The sequence below is a fragment of the Stegostoma tigrinum genome, chromosome 27 (assembly GCF_030684315.1).
Source record: "Stegostoma tigrinum isolate sSteTig4 chromosome 27, sSteTig4.hap1, whole genome shotgun sequence".
Taxonomy (NCBI): domain Eukaryota; kingdom Metazoa; phylum Chordata; class Chondrichthyes; order Orectolobiformes; family Stegostomatidae; genus Stegostoma; species Stegostoma tigrinum.
This window is the reverse complement of record NC_081380.1, coordinates 10,223,822-10,247,698: the sequence shown is the minus strand read 5'-3', so window position 1 is coordinate 10,247,698 and position 23,877 is coordinate 10,223,822. Positions and strand designations below refer to the sequence as shown.

At 43.2% G+C, this 23,877-nt stretch overlaps 1 protein-coding gene across 3 annotated transcripts in view; it reads right to left on the bottom strand.

Annotated features, from left to right (window-relative positions):
- Positions 1 to 23,877, bottom strand: part of LOC125464473 (complement factor B-like) — a 76,518-nt gene that overhangs the window by 18,038 nt on the left and 34,603 nt on the right. For 2 of the 3 annotated variants that reach the window (XM_048556811.1, XM_059655496.1), the window contains exons 8-13: positions 23,316 to 23,450; positions 20,307 to 20,387; positions 16,628 to 16,780; positions 9,993 to 10,123; positions 6,394 to 6,496; positions 3,258 to 3,402 (exon numbers count right to left, since the gene is read on the bottom strand). In XM_048556811.1, the coding sequence (XP_048412768.1) occupies positions 3,258 to 3,402; positions 6,394 to 6,496; positions 9,993 to 10,123; positions 16,628 to 16,780; positions 20,307 to 20,387; positions 23,316 to 23,450 (748 nt within the window). The remainder of the gene's footprint in view (positions 1 to 3,257; positions 3,403 to 6,393; positions 6,497 to 9,992; positions 10,124 to 16,627; positions 16,781 to 20,306; positions 20,388 to 23,315; positions 23,451 to 23,877) is intronic. The other variant, XM_048556812.1, reaches the window with a different exon arrangement.

Sequence of the window (23,877 nt, the reverse complement as noted above, 5' to 3'; positions counted from 1 at the left end):
ATGTTAGAAAACTGGCAAAGGACCAAGCTCCAGCTGTGGGGAAGGTCAAAGGCTGGCAGCAATGGCAGCTTTAACAGGACAAGGTGGGCTATCTGGATCTTAGACCATGAGAGCAGTAATGCCAAGGGCAAGTACCAGGTGAGTGAAGATGGCGCCGAGGCTGGTGGAGGGTGAGTAGGAGAACTCATTGGGAGATTCACTCATTGATCTTGCCTATCTGCATGAGGTCATGAGACTTTATCCTTGTGGTACTTCTGTAAGCCCATTGGCCTGCTGCGAGGTAGAAGGGAAGGCCATTTTTTTAGGCCCTTTTCCAATACAAAAGGTGAAGTCACATAGTGAGCTGGAAAAATGGGTACAGAACTGGCTTAGTCATAGGAGACACAGGGTAGCTGTGGAAGGATGCTTTTCAGAATGGACGGCTATGACTAGTGGTGTTTCACCACGATCAGTGCTGGGATCTCTGCCATTCATGACCTACATAAATGACTTGGAGAAAAATGTAGCTGATCTAATTAGTAAGTTTGTGGACGATATAAAGATTGGTGAAGTTGATGATAGCGAAGAAGATTACCAAAGGATACAGCAGGATATAGATCAGTTGGACGCATGGGCAGAAAGATGGCAGGTGGAGTTTAATCCGGACAAATGTGAGGTGGTGCATTTTGGAAGGTCAAGTACAGGTAGAAATTATAGTGAATGGCAGAACCCTTAGGCATATTCATGCGCAGAGGGATCTGGATGTGTAAGTCCACAGATTACTAAAGGTAGATAAGGCAAGAAGAAAAGCTTATGGCATGTTTGCCTTCAGTTGACGGGGACAACGCATCCAAAATCCCACAAGTCAAACAGAGACACACCAGGGAATTCCTGGAGGCCTGGTATTCCAACCAGAATTCCATCAACAAACACTTTGAACTGGGCCCTGTGTACAAACCACTGAAAAACAGAACTGGAAGTAATACCGACCGCCCCAGCAAACCGAGGCATATAAATAACAAACAGGGCAGAACACCAGCGCTTCACTGAAGGCCACTGACGATGTGACGGAGCAGGGTGACAAAACGTTTGCTATCAAACCCATGTCCACACCCTTACCAGGATGTTGCCTGGTATGGGAGATTACAGCTTGAATAAAGGTTGGATAGACTGGGTTTGTTTCCACTGGAACCAGAAGGTCAAGGGGCGACCTAATAGACGTTTATAAGATTGTGAATGGCATGGATAGAGTGGAAAGTATGGGGCTTTTTCCCCGGGGAGAGGGGTCAATTACTGGGGGACACGGGTTCAAGGTGTGAGGGGAGAAGTTTAAGAGATGTGTGTGGTAAGTTTTTCACACAAAGTGGGGGGGTGGCGAGCACCTGGTAGTGAGTGCCGGCAGAGGAGGTGGTGGAAACAGATAATAGCAGCATTCAAGAAGCACCTGGACGAATACATGAATAGGAAGGCAATAGAGGGAAATGGATCCTGTAAGTGAAGAACGTTTTAGTATGGAAGGGCAAAACATGTGGGCACAGGCTTGGAGGGCCGAACGGCCTGATTCTGTGAGTAATTTTTTCTTTGTTCTTTCTTGAAAACATGTCGATATGGGCACACAGCAGCTCATGTATCAGGGAATCAGGACCCTCAAATCCCATGCCGATGGGATATGTTTTACATTCTTGCCAGGTGTGTTTTCTCTGGAGGATGGGGTGCAGAGAAAACAAAGAGTGGCATGACCAGTAGCTTCCATCTACCCTTGACTCATTCCCCATCACTGGAGGGCAGTGGGCACTAAAATTAGCAGAACGCCTAATATATTAAACTAAAGAACTCACAGGCAATGTTAGCAAGTTAAATGACCAGGATTTCATGCTGCCCAAATCATTAAATATAGAAAATTGGAGCAGGAGTAGGCAATTCAACCCTTTGATATGTTCTGCCATTTAATAGGATTGAGGCTAATCATCCAACTCAGTCCCCTGTGCCCGCTTTCGCCCTTCCACTTAGATTCCACTAGGGATGGGCAAGAAATGCTGGCCAGCCAGCGATGCCCACATCCCACAAATGAATAGACAAAAAAAAAATTCTTTCAGCCCTATATCTAAATCCTTTGGGAAAACATTTACTACTTTGGGCGCAGCTGCTTTCTGTGTAAGAGATATCCACAGACTCACCACTCACTGGGTGAAGACATTTCTCTTCATCTCAGAATGGCTATTGTGGGTCGATGGGTGGGAGTGAGGAGCCCATGTGCGAATAACAATTTTGTAAAGGCCTGTATGGGAGTGGGTCACAACATCCAGAAGGGTCCCTTTACATATCGGGGACACCGCTCCTAACATAGATCCACTCCCCCGACTCCCTCGGCTTTGTTCCTCCTTACCTGTCCTCCAAAATCTGTCCCCTCCATCTCCCTCACCCATGCCCCCTGAATATCACTCACCTCCTGTGTTGTCTCCCTGAGCCTACTGCTGAGTCCTGGCACTGCTGATCCCTCCTGAGGATGGAAGAACCATTCCCAAATTGGTTGAACCACCCACAGTTTCTGCATTAACATAATCCATGCCTGCCTGGTGTGGCATTTGTGCGGAAAAGGAAGCTGCCATTCGCCCTGTTTCCGCACCTGGGTATAAAGGATCACTTGGTTTGCAGCGGTGAAGGAGCGATCACTGGTAAGCCTTAACAAGAAGAGGCTCTTATCTCAGCAGTTGGAGAAGGTAGGTCTGATCCTGAGATGTTCTGCTTTATCCCACCCAAGCTAATGTGACATTATTGGATTGCGTGGAATTTAAAGCAATCCCTAGTTGAACAAGCCAAAGAACTGAGTGGAACTGAGGAGCAGAACCATTCTCAGCCAGTGTGAGGTGATGCTGATGGAGAGAGAGGTCAAAAATGTGGAATGGGTTCCTGCTAGCTGCCGAACAATTCTTGCAAAACTTGAGACCACCCTGTGAAATTTAGCCCTTAGTGTTTCACCACACCCCCCACCCTCTACTGGTGCTACTTGGTACCACACATTCCCCCAAACTGTCGAATGTAATGAATAACAAATTATTCAAAGAGCATACCAATAGTAAGTGTTTGGAATACTCCACCAGGTCATCATTTACACAGAGGGCTGAAGGGTCATCTTCCCCACTGTAAACTTTATAACCGAACACTTCACACGCGTTGTCAAAATATTCCTCTTTTAATCAGTTAGTCTACCTTCACTCTTCCATTTACAGTCCTCAATAAATCAAAGTCATTGTGTTACTCGAAATGAATGGCAGTACCTCACATGAGCATCAAACAGAATGGGATCTTTAGTCTTCAAAAGGGCAATGTCGTTGTTCATCTCTGAAGGGCGGCTAAAGTTTTCATGGATAATCACTTCTACCACTTGAAACTCCCGCGACATTTTCTTTCTGTTGACTGAGCCTGGAAGGAAGTATTCAGCAGTTAGATCGCCAACTCTCAGACTGGATCACAGTTTACATAAGAAACCCGATGTTCATCCCATTGAGATTTTCTGTGATATACAAACAGCTCAAAGTGTTGTATTTTGAATAATGGTGCAAAAATTGGCAAAAGAGAATAAGAAACTTCTAGTAATCACAGGGAGATCAAGGCTCCAGCCTCTATCTCCATTCTCACTCAATATGTTGTGCGGGCTGTTTCCGGATTAACATAATTTTGCCTGCCTGGTGTGGAATGCGTGCAGAGAAGGGGGCTGCTATTAGTCCTGTTTCCCTGACTGGCTGTAAGGACCATTTGGTTTGCCGTGGTAAAGGGCTAACCACTGATGAGCCTTAACAAGAAGATGCTGTTAACAATTGGAGAAGGTAGGTCTCCACCTTCGCAGGTCCCAAAATGTTCTGCTTTATCCCACCCAAGCCACTGTTGTGGGATGGAAGAGAAGGAGTGAGGTAGAAAGGGGGAATAGCACGTTAGGTCAATGCTTAGCACTGCTGCCTCACAGTGCCAGAGTTCAAGGTTTAATTCCAGCCTCAGGCAACCAACTGTGTTGAGTTGGCTTATTCGCCCCGTGTCTGCGTGATCCAGTTTCCTCCTACGATCTAAAAATGTGCCAGTGAGGTGGGTTGGCCATGGGAGTTCCAAGGATAGGGTGGGTCTGGGTGAGATGTCCTTTGGAGGGTCGGTATGGACTCTATGGGCCAAAAGGCCTGCTTTCACACTGTAGGCATCCTGTGATTCTAAGCCAATAATGGTACCATTATGTTCGGTGGAATTTAATTCAATCCCTAGTTGAATGAGCTGTGGGACTGAGGAGCAGGACCACTCTGAGCCAATGGGAGGCAGTATCAATGGAGAGGGAGGTCAAGAGTGCACATATAGCAATGTTGTAGTACTGTCACCATCCTTTATTACCCTCCTCCAACTGGCTGAACTCATCCTCACTTTGAACAACTCCACCAGCTTTTATCAGGTCATAGGCATGGCTGTGGTTATCCGCATGGGCCCCAGTAATGCCGGTGTCTCTGTGGGGTATGTGGAACATTCCTTTTTCCAGTCCTGCTCTGGACCTCACCCTCAACTCTTTCACTGGTAGGTCGATTACATCAACGGTGCTACTTCCCTCTCTCATCTGGAATCGGAAAAGTTCATCAATTTTGCTTACAATTTCCAGCTTGCTCTCAACTTCACCCAGACTTAAAACACCCTCTTGCTTCATTTTGTTTAATCTTTCCTTATATCTGAGTGAAACACAAGCACTCCAACCTTTCCTCAGGGACTCCCCTGGACATCAGTGGGTTGTGTAGAGGGGAGAAAAAACTTGGTAGCTTTGTAAAATAGCACGCTGTGGATTTGTTTGCATTTCTGGATGCTTTAAACCTCATTTTTGTGTCTATTAGAAGCATAGAAAGTAAGAACAGGAGTAAGCCATTCAACCCTCTGAGACTGCTCCACAATTCAATTTGATTCCTGCTTTCTCTCCATATCCTTTGACCCCTTTAGGGTATATCTAACTCCTTCTTGAAAACATTAAATGTTTTGACCTCAACCACTTTTTTGTGACAGAGAAATCCACAGGCTCGCCGCTCTCTGGATGAAGATATTTCTCTTTGTCTCAGTCCTAAATGGAGTACCCTGTATCCTTAGACTGTGACCTTTGGTCCTGTATTCCCAGAAACATAGAGGTGATACCCTAGTGGTATTGTCACTGCACTATTAATCCAGAGACCCAGAGAATGCCTCAGGAATCTGTGTTCAAATCCCAACACAGCAAATTGTGAAATTTGAATTTAATAATGATTGCTGGAGGAAAATCGCATCTGGTTCACTAAGGTCCTTTAGGGAAGGAAATTGCTACCCTTACCTGGTCCGACCTATGTGTGACTCCAGACTGTTGACTCTTGACTAGTCTAGGATTGGGCAATTAAGCCAGTGATGCCTACATCCTGTGAATAAATGTAAACAACTCCTTCCCTGTGTTTACTCTATGTGGTCCTGTCAGAGCTTTATAGATTTCTATAAAATACACACTCAGTCTTCTAAATTCCAGTAAATATAACCCTAACTAATCCAGTCTGCTTTCACAGATCAGGTTCAAGAACAGCTTCTTCCGTGATGTTATTAATCAGAATAGACCTCTCAAATTTTGAAACTAATGTTAATGTCTACTTTTTGTGCGCCTTCTTTGCATCTGTAACTTTCTATTCCTCGCTCTGTTCTACTCTAAGATCTGTGTATGCTATGATCTGCCTGTACTGCACAAAAAACAAAACTTTCCATTATTTCAAGGTGCGCGACAATAATAAATCAAATCAAATCAAAAAACCTCACATCGCAAGGATCAGTCTGGTAAACCGTTGTTGTATTCCTTCCATGACGAGAACAACCTTCTCAGATAAGGAAGCTAAAACAATGGTCTCACCAACACCCTGTAAAATTGCACTGGAAACCAAAAAGAAAGCTGGAGATCACAGTGGGTCAGGCAGTATCCACGGAGAGAAAGCAAGCTAACATTTCAAATCTAGACACCCCTGCTCCTGGACTCCACCCCTCTCGCTATGAAGGCAAACATAGCATTTGCCTTCTTCACTACCTGATGCTCTTACAATGGTTACATTCAGTGTCTGGTGTCCAAAGACACCCAGGTCTCATTGTACCCCTCCCCCCTTTCCCAGTCCATCACTATTCAACTCATAATCCACCTGCCTGCTTTTGCTCCCAAAGTGGAAAACCTCACATTTATCCAAAGTGATCTTCTGGAATACTCCACCCCTGACGACGCAGCAGTCCTCTAGTCCCGCAACGAAATGTCAACTACAATATGTGCTAAAATCCTGGAGTTGGGCTAATCTATTCATTAAGAGGTGAGAATTCTGCCAAATAAGTCAGATTGACACATTAACGCACCCCTTAGAGGATCTGAAAATATGTTTTAAAGAAAGGACCTGACCTTACCAGTCTGTATAGTCAAGATGTTTGTCATTTCCCGACTGCCATTAAAACAATGAGCAGCAGAGAGAATCCAGCGTTTCGAGATGATTGACCCTCCACAAATTTCCTATTTAAAGAAGCCAAAGAATATAAAAGTAATTAGCAGAACAAGTCGAAAATAAATTTTAGGCCCATTGCCCAGAGGAATGAAGAGAGCACCATGTAGATAGAAGTTTCATCTTTGGAAAGCAAACTGAGTCTCCAGCTAAATGTTTGGAATGAATGTTGAGAATACTAATACTATTTAGATGGATGGCAAATTTTTTTTCCCCAAGTTAGAGCAATTAACATTGTTGTTGTTGTTTGTGGGATCTTACAATGCTTTGAAACAGAGCATGAAATTCATTGTAACTCAGATGGTCCCTAAGAAAGAGACGTGGAAACACCAGGAGTGAATGAATGATAAAACATGAGATATGATTGAGAGAAGGAGACAGAATAAAACCACAAAGAGTATGAGGACACTTATAAGCATATTAAAAAGGCATTAGAAAGGTCAAGAAAAAATGGTATGAAGAGATGGTATGGTTTGACAATATGAAGGTGGGTTGAGTTGTGGATAGTGCGGAGAGCTGTTCTCAGTTACAAAGGGATGTTGATAGGATGCAGAGCTGGGCTGAGAAGTGGCAGATGGAGTATAACCCTGAAAAGTGTGAGTGATTCATTTTGGAAGGACAAATTTGAAAGCAGAATACAGGGTGAACAGAAAGATTCTTGGCAGTGTGGAGGAGCAGAGGGATCTTGGGGATCATGTCCACGGTTCCCTGAAAGCTGCCACCCAGCTGGATAGAGTTGTTCAGAAGGCATGTGATGTGTTAGCTTTCATTAATAGAGGGATTGAGTTCAAGAGCCGTGAAGTTATGCTCCAGCTATACAAAAGCCTGGTTCAGCCACATCTGGAGTATTGTGTCCAGTCCTGGTCGCCTCATTACAGGAAAGATGTGGAAGTGTTGGAAAAGGTGCAGAGGAGATTTACCAGGATGTTGCCTGGAATGGAGGAAAGGTCTTATGAGGAAAGGTTGAGAGAGCTAGGGCTTTTCTCTTTAGAACATTGAAGGATGAGAGGTGACTTGATAGAGGTGTACAAAACGATCAGAGGTATAGATAGAGTGGACTGCCAGAGACTTTTTCATAAGGTGGAGGAAGCTATTACGAGGGGGCATAGTTTTAAAGTAAATGGAGGTAGATTTGGGGAGATGTCAGATATAGGTTCTTTATTCAGAGAGTGGTTGGGGCATGGAATGCACTGCCGGAGAGGGTAGTGTATTCAGCCTCATTAGATAGGCAATTCAATAGAACGGATAGGATATACAATGATAGTATAAGATAGGGGTGGAGATTAGATAGACTTTAGGATTAGGGTAAAAGTTTGGCACAACATGGTGGGCCGAAGGGCCTGTACTGTGTTCTATGTTCTATGTAGAAAAGAGAAGAAATGAGAAAAGCAGCACGACCTCAATAGATCCCATGGGAAGGTTAAAGTCCTGGCAGAAGAAAACCAATAACTACAGACATTAGGCTGTGTAAGGAGCAGGGAAAGAGGACTGCTCTTCAAACAGGAAAGTGTAGATAATGAGTGAAGTGCATTACAGAGCTAGATGCCAATGATGGCAGAAGTGAATTAACACTATCAGAAGGAAAAGAAAAGGGGCAGAGATAATGACACATGATTCAATGCTTCAATTAACAAGTTGAAAGCAAAGATGTCACCTGGAATCAGTGACAGAGTGAAAGGCATGATGGCTCAGTGATTAGCACTGGTGCCTCACAGCACTGGTACCCAAGTTCAATTCCAGCTTCTGGACACTTATAGACAATTTAATTCACTGAGCCAGCACATCCTTTGGGCTGTGGGAGGAAACCCATCCCTGGCACTATGAGAGAAGCAGTGCTAAACACTGAATCACCATGCTGCCCTTTCAGAATACTGTGTACCATTCTGGTCTGCTTGCTATAGGAAAGATGTCAAACATGAAAGGGCATGTAATAAATGTTCAAGGATGTTACCAGGACTGAAGGGTTTAAGTTATAATAATAGGCTATGACCTTTTTCCCTGGAGTGTCAGAGACTGAAGGGTGACCTCACAGAGGTTATAAAATCATGAGGCGAATCATCAAGGTTTTTTTCCCCCCAAGGGTAGGGGAGTCCAAACCTCCTTTTGTTAAGGAAAGGGAACTGAGGGGCATCTTTTCCAAACTGAGGATGGTGCCTGTATCTACCAGAGGAAGTGATAGAGGTGGGTACAATTAGAAAATTTAAAAGACTTTTGGACATGTACATAAATAGGGAAGGTTGAGGGATATGGGCCAGGTGCAGGCAAATGGGACTGGTTTAGTTTGGGAACTTGGTCAGCATGGATGAGTTGGATCGAAGTTTCTGTGCTGTGTGACTCTAAGTTTGGTTAGTAGCTTGTTTCAAGTCTTTGCCTTCTGCTGCTGTTTTCTTCAGATGTTCCTGAAATGATAAAAGTCCAATCCAATTATAGGATTAAAGGCAGGATTCTCAGCAGTGTGGAGGAACAGCAGGATCTTGGTGTTCAAGTGCATAGCTCCCTCAAAGTTGCCACCCAGGTGGAGAAGGTTGTTAAGAAAGCATATGGTGTTTTTGCTTTCATTAACAGGGGGATCGAGTTTAAGAGCCGCGAGGTTATGCTGCAGCTCTACAAAGCCCTGGTGAGACAACACTTGGAATATTGTGTCCAGTTCTGGTCGCCCTATTACAGGAAAGATGTGGAGGCTTTGGAGAGTGTGCAAAGGAGGTTTACCAGGATGCTGCCTGGACTGGAGGGCTTGTCTTACGAGGACAGGTTGACCGAGCTCGGACTTTTCTCTCTGGAGAGAAGGAGGAAGAGAGGTGACCTGATTGAGGTGTACAAGGTAATGAGAGGCATGGATAGAGTCGATAGCCGGAGACTTTTCCCCAGGGCAGGATTGACTGCCACGAGGGGTCATAGCTTTAAGGTGTTAGGATGAAGGTATAGAGGAGAGGTCAGAGGGAGGTTCTTCACCCAGAGAGTTGTGAGCGCATGGAATAGTTTACCAGTGGTAATCATGGAAGCAGAGTCATTAGTGACATTTAAGCGACTGCTGGACATGCACATGGACAGCAGTGAATTTGAGGGGAATGTAGGTTAGTTTATTTTGTTTTTGGATTAGGAATATTCCACCCCACAACACTGTGGGCCAAAGGGCCTGTACTGAGCTGTACTTTTCTACGTTCTATGTTCAAACACATCTCCAGGTGTATAGGAGATAACAAGTTGTAGAGCTGGAGGAGTACAGCAGGCCAAGCAGCATCAGAGGACCAGGAAAGCTGACATTTCAGGCCTAGACCCTTCTGTAGAAAGGTTTCTTTCCCGCTCCTCTGATGCTGCTTGGCCTGCTGTGTTCATCCAGCTCTACACCTTGTTATCTCAGATTCTCCAGCATCTGCAGTTCCTACTATCCCAGGTGTTTAGGGTTGGGATCAAAACTCTGAAGAAAGCCATATGGATGCTGTTATGTCAAGTGGATATATTTAACAATACTCTGTTATTTGGGAGCCTTAAAAGGTGTTCACTTACATTGTTCTTTAAATTAATGATGACCTGCCATGGCCATTCATATTCTTTTGATTTGATACCACCAAATATTCTTGAAACAGGTCTTTGTACAGTGTTCCCTCGGATGCCACAATCTGAGAGCTGTGTGTTACCTACAACAAATAAAGGCAAGATCTAATGAAGTTTAAGTGAAGTGCCCTTGTGTTAAGAAGGAACAGCAGAATATAAATTAAGCAACAAATTGAAATTGGAATCTAAATAATCTGAATTGGTCCAGTTTAAATTAACTTTATAAGTACACTGTGGCACACAGTAGAAGCCTACAGAGGAATCCATGGGGAGCTCTTATGAGAAGCTATGGAGTGAAGATTTTGATGCAGCTTTCTGCCATTGTTATCCACTGATGGCCCCATATGGGACTGTACTGAGGGGGTCAACATTCCCAGGAGAACCAAACGTAAGCGGAAAAAATCAGCTTGCTGAATTTCTGGCTAAAATGCAACAATGGGATACAAGTCTAAGTACAGATAGAGGAGGTTAAAACCAATAATCACTGCTCATCTGTGTGAATCATTATATTAAGGAAAGCAAAGAATGCAAAATGTGATGTGCAGTGGTTTGTTTTCTATAGCTCGGAATTCATTTATTTGTGGAAACAGGCCAAGATGTTGTATGAAGCCTGTGGCTGGTCTGTAAAAAGGATACACATCGTCTGCCTTTTGTTAAGGATGAACATATATCTGACTATGCGTGAATAGATGTTGGTTATCTGTATGAGAGGCAACTAATTCATCAAGCTGCATTTCGCTGAAAAAATAACACGGGACACAATTTTCTGTTGTTGGCACAGAGTGTACAGTCAGGCAGATCAGTGTCAAGTCTTAGAAGCCTTTAGCCCTAAAAAGCATTGGTTGAAGGAGCCTCTGCAGGGGAACCTGTGAAGGTAGGGGGTTCGCATTTACTTCCCATGAGATGGGAAAGGCCAGGGCTGTCAGAGCAGGTGGAGGCATGAGCTGGTGGGTGTCCACTGCCCCTGACCATCTGTCTCCATTACCCCAAGAATGGGCAAATGGAGATGCACTCACGAGCTGGGCAAGTCGCCCTGGCTTTCCAACTGGTGCATGCAAGTGGAGAGCTGACGAGTTGCGATCTTTAAGTAAGTAGCCATCAACGGACCACTTAAAAGCCTTATTGACTGGTGAGGCCAGAAAGACCCAATGGACCTTCTTGCCCAACACTTACTTGCTGAGGTGTTGTCAGGAAGCGAGGGCCAATTATTTCCCCTTCTTGCCACTTCTCCTCCTCTACACACAATCTAACTTTAGAATCTTTCACAAATACTGGGGAAATATCCTGGAACATGCTGCACTAACAGCACTGACAGTGTTTCTACACCTCATTGACTGGTGTGGTAGGAAGTAGCTCACCACCGCTTTGTCCTCGGGCACTTGTGGATGGAGGGTAAATGTTGCCTAGTCAGTAAAGCCCACATCCCGTGAAGGATTCGATATTAAAAAGATACCTGTTGGGTTTATATTAAATCCACATTCAAATATGTACGAAGCATGGAATTAAATGTCTGAGTTGCCTTTTAAAGACACGATAATTACAATGTTAATCAACATCTCAAACGCAGAAAAGGAATATTTTACATTTTTCATTTTCATTCCTTTAGGTCATAAATTGTTGATTAAGAGAAATGGGCCAGATTTTCTCAGGAGTGGTGATCATAGTCCTGTTTGTCTTGCAGTAGGAAATCATTCCTGGCAGAAGTTTCCAATCACAGCTCCCTCTGAAACGCAGACTTTATCCTTGAACTGTCAAGCACCGGAGATTCAGGGGAAGTTAAACCCGTTGCCTTTGCACTGCAGGAGTTCCCCTATTCTGTGGTTTAACTGTCTGACAACACAAGCAGCCACTTTGACAGCTCCTGTGAAGGGTAAGTAAGTAACAGATGTGGAGGTTAAGGTGCTGGTTGGGTAAGTTACCAGTTTGGGTAGGGTACAGGTATAGAGGATACTAGCTGTGTAGGTACTGAGTGGGTCAGGTGCCAGGCAGGTAAGGTACCTCGTGTAAGGTGCCAGGAGGGTAGAGTGGCAGGACACTAGGTGGGTGGGTGCCAGGGCACCACTTGGTAGGGTACCAGGCATGTAGGATGCTGGGTGTGTATGGTGCCTTTACACCAAGTGGGTATGGTCTAACTACCTTCTTTTTAAATAATTTTAGTGATCAAGCCTCCACAAGTAGTAGGCAGTAAGTTCCTGACATTCATTACCCTTGAAGAGAAGACATACTTTTGTTTCTAAGCTTTAAAATTAGTGCCTCTTCATTATGTAATTGTGTCCTGAGATTCGTGATTTGAGTGGAAACATCTACTCAATATCTACCCTGAAAAGCCCCCTCAAAATCTCATGTTTCCACAAGATCACCCCTCCTCATTCTTCTAAAATCTCATGAATAAAGGCTTGATCTGTTTGGCTGTTCTTAAATCAACCTCTTCATTTCAGGAACCAGCCTAATGAATCCAGAGGCCGGGCAGCTTCAGAGGAGCAGGAAAGAGGACATTTCGGGTTGGAACCCTTCTTCAGAAGGATCCTTTTTCTGAAGAAGGGTCCCAACCCGAAACGTCAGCTTTCCTGCTCCTCTGATGCTGCCTGGCCTGCTGTGTTCCTCCAGCTCCTCACTATGTTGTCTATGACTCCAGCATCTGCAGTTTTTTTTCTATCTCTGAGCCTAATGGACCTGTTTTGAACTGTCTTCAATGCCAGTAATATTCTCTTAAATACTGTGACCAATACTGTACACAGTACTTGAGGTGCAGTCTCACCAAAGGCCCATAAAAAGGTGTAACAAGAGTTCTCTAATTTTAAAACTTCAACCTCCTTTCAATAAAGGCCTAAATTCCATGTGCTTTACTAACTGCTAGCTGCACCTGCATGCAAACATTTTGTAATTCATGCATAAGAAAAGCCAGATTCCTCTGCACTGCTTTTTTTGGAATCTCTCTCTCGGCTACCTTTTGATCCTTCCCACAATTATGCATGGCTTCACACTTTCCTACATTATACTCCAGCTGCCAAATTTTTCACTGCTCACTCAGTCTGTATCCTCCTCAGATTCCTTATGTTTTCATTGCAACACATTCTTCCATCTATGTTTGTATTATCAGCAGAGTTTGATAGGACACCCTCTGCCCCCTCCTACAAGTCATTAACACAGATAGTAAATACTCGAGGCCCTAGAAATAACCTGTGTCATGGTCCACTAGTTCTGATTTTCCAAACTGAAAAAGACTCATTAATCCCAACTTCTCATCTTCAGGTGGCTGATCCTCAATCCACACTAATAAATCATCACCAATGCAATGAGCTCCCACCTCGTGAAACTACCTTATGTGACAACATAATTGAATATCTTCTGAAAACCCAAATATACTATATTTATCAGCTCCCCATTATCAATGCTACTTGTTATATTCTGAAAGAACTCCAGTGGTCTCTAGGCCGGTCCGTCCTCCCTTGGCCTGTCCGTCCTCCCCGGACTGACCCATCCCCTCCCTACCTCCCCACCTGCACTCACCTCTACTGGCTCATCCCCGCCCCTTTTGCTTGTCTGCCTCCTCTCCACCTACCTTCTCCTCTATCCATCTGCGATCTGCATCCCCCTCTGTCCCTATTTATTTCAGAACCCTCTCCCCCATCCCCCTTTTCTGATGAAGAGTCGAGGCCTGAAACGTCAGCTTTTGTGCTCCTAAGATGCTGCTTGGCCTGCTGTGTTCATCCAGCTCCACACTTTGTTATCTCATAAGAACAGAATGCTGCTTTAAGAATAAAACAGAAGTTTATGAACACAATAAATGAAGAAAAACCAGAGTGACTCAAACTACTTAAGCACAAATTCCAAGGTTGTTAAACACACAGTAGAAGTGTAATCCTACCAATCCCAAAATACACTTAACAATTGAAAAAAAAATAGCATTTGTATAGTACCCAAAACACAGTCCTGGTCCAGTACCCAGACTGCGTGTAGTAGTCACATTAGAGTGCTGTCTCCAATACATCAATAGGCCTTAGTTACTCATGACTAACTTTCAGCCTGAAAGTGCAGATAATTTCTTCCTGGAGCCATTAAAGATGCTCAGCTTTAAGTACCAGCTCCACACTTTGTTATCTCGGATTTTCCAGCATCTGCAGTTCCCGTTATCTCTGATACAATTATGTTCTTATGCTTGAGCAAGAGACTACATTTATAAAACCAAAACAAAATGTGATCTATCAAGTCATGTTTCAGTCATTTACTTCCATTTGTGTCTTCAACTCATCTACCTTATTATAAAAATGCTGTGTGCATTCAGCAAACAACCTTAAGCTGCGAATGTTCTCCACTATTATTCACTCTGATTCTAAATATCTACTGCACTCTTCTGCATATACCTTTTCTTTCCTGTCACAATTTGAGTATTCTTCACCTCTTCACACTGGGACACAGGTCCCAGCATCATTCAAATGAAGCCAGTTCCATGGAACATTTCACTATTTATCCATTACCGGTGCCAGCAGCCCATAAACCAGATTCTCCCACATCAATCACTTACCTCTTTAATCTCATTTACCCTAAGCAGATATGCATATGGCTCAGACAGTAATCCGGAGATAATTAACTCTGTGGTTCTAACATCTCATTTAGCTCTGAGCTGTTTGTAATCAGTCAGAAGAACTTCCTAGTCCTGTCTCTGTCATTGGTACTCATGTGGACCATGGCAACTAGATCTATCTTCCCACACCAGGTTTTTCTCCAACCTAGAAGAGATGCCCAGAACCTTGACACCAGGTAGGAAACACTGTCCATGCTGCAGAGGATAGAATCTATTCTCCTAATTATGGTTTCCCGATTCCTAGAACATTTCTCTTTTCTACCCATTATATCTAGATCATTGTGCCGTGGCCCCTGCAGTCTGTCCCCTTATCCACACTGGGAACAAAACCCTCAATGGACAAGGTGGCTAGTGAGGGCTCTTCCAAAGCTAAAATTCTAGATCACCTTACCTCCCTTACTCACAATCACACCCTCTTGGCAATGGGCCAAATTTAATGTCACTATTAGCAACTCAGACTCTAGCTCATCAACTCTGAGCTGAGGTTCCCCAAACAGCCAATAGTCACTACAGATGCGGTCACTGTGGTTCGCAGCATCCATTAGCTCCCACATACTACAGGTGCAACACATCACCTGCACACCCATCTGTATTCTGTTTAATTCATTCAATTGAATGTTAAATATTTTTAAAGTGAACTTTTTAACTGTGCTGTACAACTGTAAGAATGTCTCTTTACTTAAAGAACTTGGCCAAATCAAAAGAAACACTGAAAATACTCACCAATCATCTACCTGCTTTCACGTAACACCACACTTCAGCTGTGACAGATAGACATAGGTTGAACAGTGTTCCTGCTGATTTTTATCTTCTGCCCCCGTTGCCTTTCTCAAGTTTTGAATCCATTCTGCTGATTTTGACTATCAACAACAGTCAGAAAAGTCCACCTCAGCTGCTATCACCAGGTGACCTGATAAATAATCTGGTTACATTTTTAAATCTGCTGGACATTGAACTCAAAAGGACCATCTAGTTGAACCTGCAGCCAATCAAGTACTAAACCTTCGACTACCATTCATTTCATTTTATTGGTATTAAGTTACCAGATGTGTATGTGTGTTAGCATGTGTGTTTGTGAGCACATGTGTGCGTGTTAGTACATTGTGTTAATGTGTTACTGTGTGTCTGTGTGTTTTAGTATGTTTGTGTATGTATTAATGTGTGTTAGTGTGTAAACTTTGTATGTGTGCACGTGGAAGTCAGTGTCTGTTATTTTTCCTAGATAAGTTTAGGTACAATAAGTATTATGCTCATTCTTTTTAAAAGCACGTGGAAACTGGACTGTTGGTGTATTTTGTTGTCACAGCAAGTAGATACTCAAAACACTCCCTGAATGGGCCAGGACATCCTTTAAGAAACTAATATGTAACTATAGAGGAAACAGAGGAAGGGAAACCCATTGGAGCTCTCCACACCTGATTATAACAACATTATAGACAGGTGGGTCTTAGTTTGTCCAGAGGTACAACATTGCACAGGAGTAAAGAGCTCATGGTCAAACCTGTTACAGTGTCAGAAGATTAGCCGACAAAACTCAACTCAGACAAAGCATTCCAAGAATTAACCAGATAACAAGGTGTGGAGCTGGATGAACACAGCAGGCCAAACAGCATCAGAGGAGCAGGAAAGCTGACGTTTTGGGTTTGGAGCCTTCTTCAGAAAATTTTCTGAAGGGCCCCGACCCAAAACATCTGCATTCCTGCTCCTAAGATGCTGCTTGGCCTGCTGTGTTTCTCGAGCTCTACACTTATCTCCGACTCCAGCATCAGCAGTTCCTACTATCCCCAAGAATAACCCACTTGGTTAACAATTACATGAATGACTCATCAACAGATACTCCAGATCACACTTAATTAACGCCCACTGACCCAGATGGCTACTGGTCATAGAGTTGTAAAGGTATACAGCACGGTGTCTTCTCTATTGACCATGGCTGAAATTCTAAATGGTTTGGACAAATTATCAATTTCTGAACAGAACTCAGCACCATAACTCAATTTACCATGCTTTTTCTGCACTTCTTGTGCCTTTTCCAAATAATGGTAGCTTGGCAAGTAGAAAGCATACTGGTGCCTTTTTGTTGATCTCAATGTTGTTGGTACCAAATGCTCAAGATGGTCTTTGAATACTTCACCAATTCCAATCACAACGATATCTGTCGCAAAAGAAGGACAGGTGATTAGAGAGGTTGTAGAGCTAAGTGGGTTGGCATTATTCAAGGGAATCCCTGGCTCACATGGATTATTGGGAATGAAGAAAAAATAGCTTAATGGTAACTTCCAAGTTATTCAGACATGATTCCCATGCCTGGCAGAGTGGAACATTACTGCATGTGTTCTCTGATGCCTGGATGGTAAACTCAATTTTTTAGCAGGGAGATGACAGATGTGGTTGGTCAGTTGGCTGTGAGCATATGACTCTTCAATGGACATCAGTGCTCTGGTCTAGGAAGTGGGAAGACCAGCTAAAGCCACCAGTCCTTTTCCCTGTCCAATAGGTACGGCAGGGAAAGTGGAGATGTCATAGTTATGATGCCCTCTGCATTTCAATGCCCTGCCAATGCTCACTGAGGCCTCACGAGGGGAATGGACACTGAAGGGTGCAACAAAAAAAAGACCAGATCGAGACAATTCCTTCGAGAGATGGTGAGAAGACTTGGCTGATTGGAGGTGGGAGGAGGCACTGTTACATTTACATCACCCACGTGTTCCATAGAAAGATATGAATAACACTGCTTCTAGCTCTGTCTATCTCTAGACTTTTAAGCTGTTATTACAGAGTAGTTGTCATCATTTAAGTCTGCATGGTCCATTGCTTGTGGGCTTTGTGATTGCCATTGACTCCATTCAGAGATGAAAAGAGCTAATGTTAACTTGAGAGCAGGCAAAATACAAAAACGTAGGTACTTTCCAGTGCTGGGAAACCACAGCAACCCGAGTAACCTAACCCAACTTACACAAGACTGACAAACCATCCATTGCAAACTGATGGTCCCTTTGCTGAAGTTAGGCTGGTGCTAGACTGCAGCAGCTGGGGGCTGTCCAACCATAGAGAGGGACTGGAGTGGCATATAGAACATAGAACACTACAGCTTAACCTTCTTCTCTGTAACGAAGACAGCCTCAAGTCCCTCAGCCTTTCCTTTAAGACCTTCCCTCCATACCAGGCAACATCCTGTTAAGTCTCCTCTGCACCCTTTCCAATACTTCCACATCCTTCTTATAATGCGATGACCAGTACATCTCCCATGTTCAGGGAGAACTCAGCACAGTAACAGCCAATTGTCTTGGCAATGACTACATTGAAGCTGAACACAGCAAGAAAAGCTCACATCTTGGGCCAGTTCTGACTTAAAATGGTATTTGGATCCTTTGCACAACAGGAGATTCCGATTTGCAAATTTGAAGGAACCAATTTCCACAAACAGACAATTCCATCCTCTAGCATAATAGGCCACACGCCAGTGATAGTGAGAAGGCGGCCCATATTAACCCAGGCGATAACTCAAGAAACCCCATTTGGAGGCTGTCTGTCCCATTAATGTCATTCCATTCTGACCAACTAGAAATGGCCCCACTTTTATTTGGGCAGAATGGGAAATAAATAGGTGTTCTTAGATAAAGTATTTTTCACAACCAGACCTGGGGCCACTGTAATGCAAGAAATGTAAAAGCAAATTTTGCACGCAGCAAACTCTAATGAACAACAATATGAAAATGACCAGGGTCATTGGTTTGTTGTGATGTTGATTGAGAGGTAAATATTGGCCAGGGTACCTTGCATTTCTTCAAAGTGTCATAGGATTTTTACATCCACAAATAGTGCCTTACCTGCAAGTTAACACCACCAACAGTGGAGCACTGTCTCAGCGCTAGGTTACTGTGTCAGCATTGACCTTTGTGCTCAAGCTATTTGCTATAAAGAAGAATAATGTAGATATAGAAATCAGGGAGGGGCACTGTAATATACTCAGACAAATGAGCATTGAGAAGGAAGAAGAATTACTGGTTTTGGGGAGTCTGAAAATGGATAAATTCCCAGGCCCAGATGTGATGTACTCCAGGTAGTTGGCTGAGATTGCGGAGGTTTTGATGTTAATGTTCAGATCCTCTCTGGCCACAGAAGAGGTGTCAGAGGGCTGGGCGACAGCTGATGTGGTACTGATATTCAAGAAAAGCGGTAAGGATAAGCCAGGAAATTACAGGCCAGTAAGTCAAACACCAGTGATAGAGAAGCTATTTGAAACATGTTTAAAGGGACAAAATTAATCTTTGTTTGGAGAGGCAAAGATAAGTCAACAACAGTCAGCATGGCTTTGTCAGGGGAAGATCATATCTGACAAATTTGATTGAATTTTTCAAAGAGATAATTAGGTATGTATGTGAGTGTAGTGCAATTGATGTAGTCTACATAGGCTTCAAGGTGGCTCTTGACAAGGTCTTGCATGGCAGACTGATTAAGAAACTAAAGGCCCATGGGATCCAAGGCAATTTGGCAAATTGGATTCAAATTTAGCAGTGTAGCCTGATGCAGAGCATGATGGTCACAGGGTGATTGTGTGTCAAGGAGCCCGAGTCCAGTGACATTCAACATGGCTTGGTGCTGGGTCCCCTGCTGTTGTGTACATTAATGATCTAGGCATGAATGTAGGAGATGTGATCAGTACATTTGCGGATGACATGAAAATTGATGTAGTAGATTGTGATGAGGAAAGCCTTAGACTAAGATGATATATGTGGCTGGTCAGATGAGCAGAATTGTGGCAAATAGAATTTAATCTGGAAACATGTGAGGTGATGGATTTTGGAAGGACTAACAAGATATGGGAGTATACATTGGATTGTAGGACCCTAGGAAGTACAATGGGTCAGAGGGGCATGTCCATAGATCATTGAAGGCAGCAGGACAGGATAAGGTGATTAAGAAGAAATAGCATACATGCCTTTATTTGTTAAGGCACTGAATACAAGAAAAGGGAGCTATGATGGACCTATGCATAACACCATCTATGGACTAATTGACGTTGTGTACAATTCTGGTCGCTACACCATAAGGACATAACTGGTCTAGAAAGGGTGCAGAGGAGATTCACCAGAATATAGCCTGGTCTGAAATCATGCAGCTAGGAGGGAAGATTGGAAAGGCAGGAGTTAGTTTCACTAGAGCAGAGAAGGCTAAGAGGCGGGGGATCTGATTCAAAGTGTGCAAAGTTATGAGGGGCACAGACACGTTAGATGGAAAGAAATATTTCCCCTTAGTAAGGAAGTCAATAACCAGGGGACACTTATGATAAGGAGCAAGAGGCTGAGAAGGAGATTTGATGAAAATCTTTGTCACCAGAGAGCAGGTGGTGTCTGGAACTCACTGCCTGAAGGGGTGGTAGAGTTGATATTTAAGATACATTTAGAGGAACACTTGAAACATTACAGCATACAAAACTACGGGCTGAGTGTTGGAAAATGAGATTAGAATGTTGGAGGACAAGCAGAAAGTGATAAACTGATGGGCCTGTTTTCATGCTGTAATATTCTACACTTTTGGGACTTGAAAGTCAAACTTTGAGATTCGGCAGCACAAACATTACCAACTGAGCCACAGCTGACACCATTTAGAGGTTACACTGGCGGTTTTATCAGTCCCATGGATCACACTTGTGTTATTCAGGCAGTCCAATGGATTACCTAGATGATCTGGCAAGTGGGAGACTAGATTTGAAATCTTCTCTGTGACAATGAAGGGTGCTGGTGATCCATTGTACTGTCCTGTTAAAAAAACAACAGAAATGGAATATATTTTTGCAGCAGAGAGTAACACATTGAGGAAAATAATTTTCATTGCAAAAAGCCTGAGTGTGCACACCGTAACATTTACCTGTTCACCTGCTGAGGGAAAAGTATATTCCTGAGACCAGAAGAGAAAGGTTAAAAAATGTACTTGAAATAAACAAAACAGCAATAACAATAAATGAGTTTACAGAGCAGAAATGTTGAAAACAAAAGCCCTCTCAGTGGTGCAAATGAAAAATCTTACCAAAAGCCTAATTAAAGATATGGGTTTGATGGAGGTATGTGATTTAGAGAGACAGAGGTAGGCAGAGTATGATGGTGGTTGTGTAGGTAAAGAATCCTGAATTGCAGCTCAGTATCTGATGGGACAGCTCACTGTGTTACATTCCTCTCTTCGAAGTAAATAGCCAGTAGGAGGTCCCCAGATTATGGATAGATTCTGGTGCGGAGTACATTTGTAAGTTAAATTGTACACAAGACTGAATGCAAAACAGTGCAGCATAAAGTATCTGTTCATAGTGAACAGGAAGCAAGTTACCTTCTTCCTTGTTTTACAGTTTTTTTTGTTATTTTCCCAGCTATTTCATTTGCCAATTTGGTCATTTATCAATGTAAACTGTTTCTTTTTATTTATTCGGTTGTGGGATGTGAGCATTATTGGCTAGGCCAACATTAATTGCCCAGAGGGCAGTTTATAGTCAACCACATTGCCATGGGTCTAGAGGCACATGCAGGCCAGACCAGGTAAAGATGGCAGATTTCCCTCCCTTAAGGATATTAGTGATCAGGTTTTACAATGATTGACAGCGCTTACATGCCTTCCAATGAACTAATGTTTTTAAAATATTTTTAATGGAATTCAGATTTCACCACCTGCCATGCTGGGAGTGGAAACCATGTCCCCAGAACATTATCCAGGAGTTCTGGATTATTAATCCAGCGACAATACCATTATTCCATCATCTCCCCCCAACATTTCAACTGACAGGATATAATTTTTTTCTGTCGAGGAAAGCCCTAGGGAACCTAACTACAGCTTTCACAGTTTTTAATGAGAAATCATGATTCACTGAAGGTCATTTTTGTACAGCTTTAAGTGAGGACTTATTGTAGAGCTAACTAAAGACAAGATCATCATAGACCCAGAGGACCATAGAGCTGCTGTCTCCTTACAGAGACATGGCTGGTGGAGGTTTAACCAGAGGGCCATTGTAACTAGGTAAGGTTGAGAAGGTGCGACCTTCATGGTGAGCTCAGGAATTGAAACTGTGGTTTAGAAGAATGAGAGGAGATCTTAGTGAAACTTAGAAGATTCTGAAGGGACATGACAGGGAGGATGTTACCTCTTATGAATAATTTCAGAATAAGAGTAAGCGTCATCCATTTTAAGGCAGAGATCTGAGAAATTATTTCCTGAGGAGAATCATTAACGTATGGAATTCTCTTTTCCAGAAAGTAGTGGAGGCCAGGCCTCAAGGCCAAGATAGATAGTTCTGATAGACAAGACAGTCAAAGGTAATGGGGGACAAACAGGAGACAAGAAATGGAAATTAACCATGAATTTATTGAACAATGGTGAAGCCTTGAAGGGCTCTAGAGTGCTAAATTTCTGGAATATACGTCCCACTCTAAGAACTAGTCAGCAGGAAATCACATACATGTAGCCCACGACTTTCCCTTATCAATAGGCAGAAACTATACCGAATTGTGCTATTTAACCCTGATCCAGTCAGTTTCTTTGGATCAAAGTGGACCCTACAGGGATCCTAAGTAACGTTTTTGATCTCAATTAAAGTCAACAAGACTCCATGAACAATTCTCACGGGTTGGCTGTGAGAGTGTGTGGAATGTTGGTGATATATCTACTTAAACCAAAATAGTCATTCACTTTGAAGGACTTTGAGATGTCCTTGATTTGAAACATGTATTATCTGAGTCACTGGACAATTGAATGAATTCGAGGACATACACATGAGATGTCATATCGACCACACAGACTTTCAATAGAGAGTCACAACACAGAAATGGACCCTCTAGCCCATGCCAAACATAACCCCAAACTAATCTAGTCCCACCTGCCTGCACTGGTCCATATCCCTCCCAACCTTTTCTATTCATGTACTTATCTAAGTGTCTTTTAAATGTTGTAACTGTACCTGCATCCATCCCTTCCTTGGGAAGTTGATTCCACACATGAATCACCCTATGTGCAAAGAAAGTGCCTGTCATGCCTTTTTTAAAATCTCTCCCCTCTAACCTTAAAAATATGCCCCCTAGTCTTGAAACCCTCATCCTAGGGAAAGACATCTACCATTAACAGTAGCTATGTATACTTTTATAAATCCCCATAAGGTCACCCCTCAATCTCCTACGCTCCAGTGAAAAACTCCCACCCTATTCAGCCTCTCTTTATAACTCAAAACCTTCCAGACCTGGCAAATCTCTTCTGAACCCTCTCCAGCTTAATAATATCCTTCCTACAATTGGGCAATAGGGATATCTGTACACATTATACCTCTTCCACAAGTGTGCAAGACTGCAGCCCAGATAGAGGCAGACAGATGCTGTCACTCTGATGAGCCTGTCCAGGCAGCACAGTCTTGGAGCAGGTCATCCTGAAGTTTCTAAGAGAGAAACTGGACATCAAACCAAATGAAAGTTTACTGGTTTAATTTCCTCAAGTGTGAAGTGACAGGCAATAACTCGTTGGACTTTTTTCATAAAATTCAATCAGCATAAATGTACTCACCCCTATCCTGTCCAGTCCCAAAATGCAATCCCATTCCCCACCCTATTTATAAGTACTTATAAGACAGAATCATTACCTATGATCAACCACCTTCCCCCATCCCGCACTCCCCTTCCCATTCTCCCATCGCACCCCCCCCCCCCCCACAGACTCACCAGCAGTAATTAGAATGATGACCTGTTTTGGAATGGCTTGGCCATCTCCAGCGTGAAGATTGACAGTTTTGTTGATGGATGAGTAGACCACCTCCAGTGCGGGACCTGTTCTTCTCCCAGTGTTATTGAAATAGTCTTCAACATCAAAAAGAAAACACATTATTTATCAATCAAATCCTTAACATTTCCCATCCTCTTTTCCATTAGAGGCACATGCCCAGAGTGAGAGGTGCCAAATAGAATGAAGGTGCAAGCTAAAGAGGTAGATGACCGAAGATGTAGAAATGATCAGGTATTACTGCTCATGAAGACAAGGAAGTTGTCATTAATGTGTTAATCTTTTCTGGCCTGACCCAGAGCTTACTTGTCCAAACTCAACACCCACTGATGCTGTGCCTTTAAGAATTCAAACCGTTGACGCAAATATGGAACTGAACCCGCTGAGAGATGATTGATAGCTTGAGAGAATTAAAAATATATCCGTCCTCTGTCATTTTTCAGATTTAAAAGGTAAGATCTAATGTTGTCTGGATGGGAGTGGGTCTGCCTGAAATCCTTGCCT